Here is a 4,742-nt window from a genome sequence, read left to right on the forward strand (position 1 = left end):
TATCTTTATTTCCTCAATTTTATATCCTAGTATTAATAATAAGAAGGAAATAAAAATAACCCGTACGTTTTATTTAATGCTTTAATAGAAATACAGAATAATAAAAAATTTAAAGTTAAACTCTATTGGATAGGTATTTAAAAAATAGAAAAATTTTGTTTAAACATTGAAAATAATAAAATATTATTTTAATTTAATATATGACTATAATAATTATTAATTTAGTTTATAAAATTGTATTATTCATAGTTATTACATTTTTCGATTTCACAATTTTTAGAGAACTTTATTCGACTACTTTTCAAAAACCTGTGAGCTATGTAGGGTTTATTCGATCTTATATATTGTAATAAATAATAAAGTCATACAGAGATTTTTATGAGAAGCCCTACATAATGAATAGATTTATAATAAAAATCACTGAAATTCTTCTCAAATTATTTTAGTATTAAATAAGAATCTAAAATGCAATGGATGTATTAACTTTTACAATGTTTTTATTAAAATCATAATGCATTTACCTATGCATTAATAAAATAATTAGTTTAAAACAGTTTAAATTATTAGATAAATATTATAATATAAAAGAATATGGTTAAAAAAAAAAAAGAAACAAATTGAAATTGTTTACTTTGTGTTGTCAATACTGCATGTAAATAAATAATAAGCTAAAGCTGAATGATGTATAAAAATAAAAACATGGGAAGCCAAATTATTCAAATATTTATAAGGATAACATCTTTATATTCTCATATTTTTATTTTTAATTTTGTTTACCTTGAAAGTTATTTTATGCAAAGGTAAATCAATTTAATTAATTTAGTTAAATATTCCTTATTGTAGTAAATACTGAGGTTAACAAAAATAATAACTAATTTCAACTAGATGAATGCATAGGCGCAAATAGAGGGGGCTTTAGGGGCTAAGCCCTCCCAAAAATGTCCATAGCCCCCAAACATTTCCTACGTTTTGTTTAAAGCTTATTCAATATTATCAAAGTAAGGCTTTAGCCCCTCCAAATCCCAAATGCTATTTGCGCCTGTGGATGAATGGTACACAAAATAAAATCTTATTAATATTCTACATTTCTAATATCACACATGAATTAAATATTACAATTGCGGGAATTCTAAAAAACTTTACATAATTTGTGTCATATAGCCCAAGGTGGCAATGTATGTAGATAATATGTATAATTGATCAGTTTGTATTCTTAATATTATTCAATTATATATTAATTTAGATTTTAATATTTTCAATAATCATTAAGCCATTCTCAACCTAAAATAATTAAATAAACTAATGTATTCATGATTAATTAAAAATATAATATTCAAATAATAGAACCAAATACTACCTAAATATATTAAATATTTATAAATTTAAGTATCAAAGTAAAAATAAATTAATTGAATATTTGGATTATTCACTAAGGAAAATAGTTTACAAACAAATAATTTATGGTTTATCTATTTATCTTGTTGGTAATTACTACTTCACATTAAAGTTTTATGGGTACATTAGATGTGAAATAACAATATACATATACGGATTTAGGATACAAACATAATTTGTATTTTAATTTTAATTTTAAAAATCCTACAATCTATACCTACATTATATATATTTTTCTACAGACTACAATAAGCTGAAGAGATAACATCTTAACATCTGAATCATAAAATAATTTAATTTATATATAAAGTAAAAACCATTCAGTCAAAATTACTGATTAGGTACTTAATATCTACTATTTTATGATTATGTTTATTAATTAAATATTACTAAATATGTGGCGTATGAATCAACTTACCAAAAAGCATAGAGGATCTTGCAACATAAATGCCAATACATTAAGCATTTGTTCATAATATACATCCATTGGATCGGTTTTTGTCGGATCTTCATCAACTTGAATATTAGAATTTGATTCATGTGATGCATCAAAGCTGTATTTAACTGAATAGTAGGTAGCTGCTGAAATGGATAATACAGTAGCCGAAATATATGTAGATAATTTAGGAACAGGCAGTCGGTCAACCATCATGAATGACATGCTCTTTCCAGATGGTATATTCGTAAAATAGGTCTACTTATTTTTTTTGGTAGACGCACTGATTAACAGAGTTTAGTATAAAATTCACGTTTCAAACATAATTTAAAAGAAAATTATTGATTATTAACCATAGTATATAGGTACACTTCAACAGTTTCACTAGAATTACACCATAGACGTACTAACATGAGTAATTATTATAACTTATGTTCAAAAAGAATTTACAAAAAATCGTAATTCGCAAGAACGACAACATTGAAAACGAACACGCAAGATAGGACATAAAACTGACTGATAAAACAACAATACAGTAGTGAGAAGTCAGTTGTACCGTACTACCGTGTTGTTCTGTAGTTGTGCTCGGCTCAGTATCATGATAATAAATGTGACGTCATAACGTCACGTTTGATATTTTGTTTTGAGCTATCAGCTCCCTCTATGGATTATTTTAGACATCAAACTCAAGGAGGAATAAATTATCTACCTAGGTCCTCGATGCTTTGGTTCGCTCGGTCTACCTATTTAATATTTATTATTTCACTAAACATTTAAAATGCAAATGAACAACAAAGTCATAAGGTTCATCTACACAATTCACAGGTCCACGTCACATCATAAGACGTAATATCATTGATTTTAAGTAAATACTAAATTGAATGAAATACAAAAATAAAATACCATTATTGGAACTCAATTATTAGGTGTTTTAATTTTTATAAGACAAAAAGGTCTAATCCTTTAAAAATTGGTTATACTTATTAGTTATTAGTTATTAATTATTAAAGCGTCATAATTACCTACTCATAACGTATTGACAAAATATGGTTACCCTTACCTACCTATTAGGTAATCTTCGTCTTCTTACGTCTAATATATTTTTAGGATTAAGAAATTTCAAATGGATAATCAATATCGGCAATATTGTAAATTTTAATCCAAAAATATTTTTCGTTTTTAATAAAATTGTCGACTTAAATATTATTATAATTTTATAATAATATTATTCGTGATTATAATATTATTATTTCAAAATGTTGTCTGGATATATTAATAAGTAAAAAATAAATTAATAAATAATAGCTATATAGCCAATAGGATTGCATACAATTTTTTTGTTTTGATATACCTTATAATTTATATAGCTATAACTTATATATATAGGTGACTATAAAATGACAAAATTGTTACTTTCTATGAATAATATAATTTCTGACCTATTTCTAAAAGTACTGGGTAAAATCCACTATTTGTATATTATGTAGGTTACTAGATAATATATTACACGGTCACTATAACATCCCAATTTGGCGATTTCTGTTCAATCCGTGTTCAGAATTTTCTTTTTTTAATTGGTTTTTTTTGTTCAGTTTATACGAAATTCGCGATAACACTACCTATAATATAGTAGGTACGAAGTATCTACTTATTTAATAATTAATATTGCTATATTGATATATATTACATAGGTTCCCCCTTGCTAGGCTTAATTGCTTACTATTGGTGAAGGTGGTTGCCGGTTGGATAATAATTTTATAGATCCTAGGCTTAAAGTGTTTTTTTAGATTTTCTAGACATGGCTGTATATATTATTTGTTCTTATCGATGAATATTTGGATTTTGAATATCTTTTGAATAGCCTCAAATTGCAATCCCTTACACTTCTTATAGGTACCTTTAAGAGTCCAATCAAAGAATTATACATGTCACGTTGCTTGAAGGGGATGTCCAAACCAAACCTCATGCTAACGCTTCCCACGCCCATTGAAGTGAATATGCATATTCTACAAATTAGCATAATTATAGCGATATTATAAGAAGCATACTTCCTAGATTTTTTCAGTTTTAAATTGTTGTTGTGAAATGTTTGTAATTTTGTACAGTGTACACAATATACAGTTTATTATTTGGTAAATTGTCAAGACATTATATTATATGCTATTTGTACCTTCCACAGGTTTGCTTGCATCATATTATGTTTTTTTAGAATTAAACTATTATAGCCCCCTCTCCCTTCTGAAGAGTGTAATGATTTTAATAGATTGAGTGAATTAAGATTAGTACTCGAATTTCAATTCACGGAGTACTTAATATAGAATATTAGTTTATGTACTATAATGACATTAATAAATTGTTAATGAAATTGTACTTTCTTCAACACAAATAACCGGAAACGAAGCAAAACCGGAACACTCTTTGCGCTATAGGCTACGGATCGATTCCGGTATTATTATTACTTACTAGCGTTAAATATTGTTTACAGATGCCCTTGAACTGCACATCGTAATGGCAACTCGACGACCGGTTCAACACTTTATGCACTGACCACGACGACGAAGTCAATGTCTACAAGAAACGGATGCTTAAACTTTAAAGATATACAAATTACAAGGTGATCTACAATACTCAGTATACACTTATTTAGTTATTTTCTTGGAACATTTTTGTTTATTTAGGTAATTAGTAATTACCATATTCATATAGATTACAGAATATTGATGATGAGTACCATTACAATATTATTTTATATTTTTCATCTCAATATTTTTTTTCATTTGACTAACGACCAACACATCATTTTATTCATATTTATTTCAAAGTTCAAACTCTTATTACATTTGAATGTATCTATCGCAATAGATAATAAGCCTTATTATGCAGTATATAGGTACTATAATTTATATTAAAT

At 26.2% G+C, this 4,742-nt stretch overlaps 1 protein-coding gene across 1 annotated transcript in view; it reads right to left on the bottom strand.

Moving 5' to 3' along the window:
• LOC100573944 (E3 ubiquitin-protein ligase AMFR) overlaps window positions 1-2,410 on the bottom strand; it is a 32,364-nt gene extending 29,954 nt beyond the window's left edge. Inside the window, exon 1 of the mRNA XM_003242736.4 lies at window positions 1,814-2,410. Within this exon, the coding sequence (XP_003242784.1) occupies window positions 1,814-2,056 (243 nt within the window). The 5' untranslated portion in view covers window positions 2,057-2,410. The remainder of the gene's footprint in view (window positions 1-1,813) is intronic.
• Window positions 2,411-4,742: the final 2,332 nt, after the last annotated feature.

The sequence above is a fragment of the Acyrthosiphon pisum genome, chromosome A1 (assembly GCF_005508785.2).
Source record: "Acyrthosiphon pisum isolate AL4f chromosome A1, pea_aphid_22Mar2018_4r6ur, whole genome shotgun sequence".
In the NCBI taxonomy this organism is placed as follows: domain Eukaryota; kingdom Metazoa; phylum Arthropoda; class Insecta; order Hemiptera; family Aphididae; genus Acyrthosiphon; species Acyrthosiphon pisum.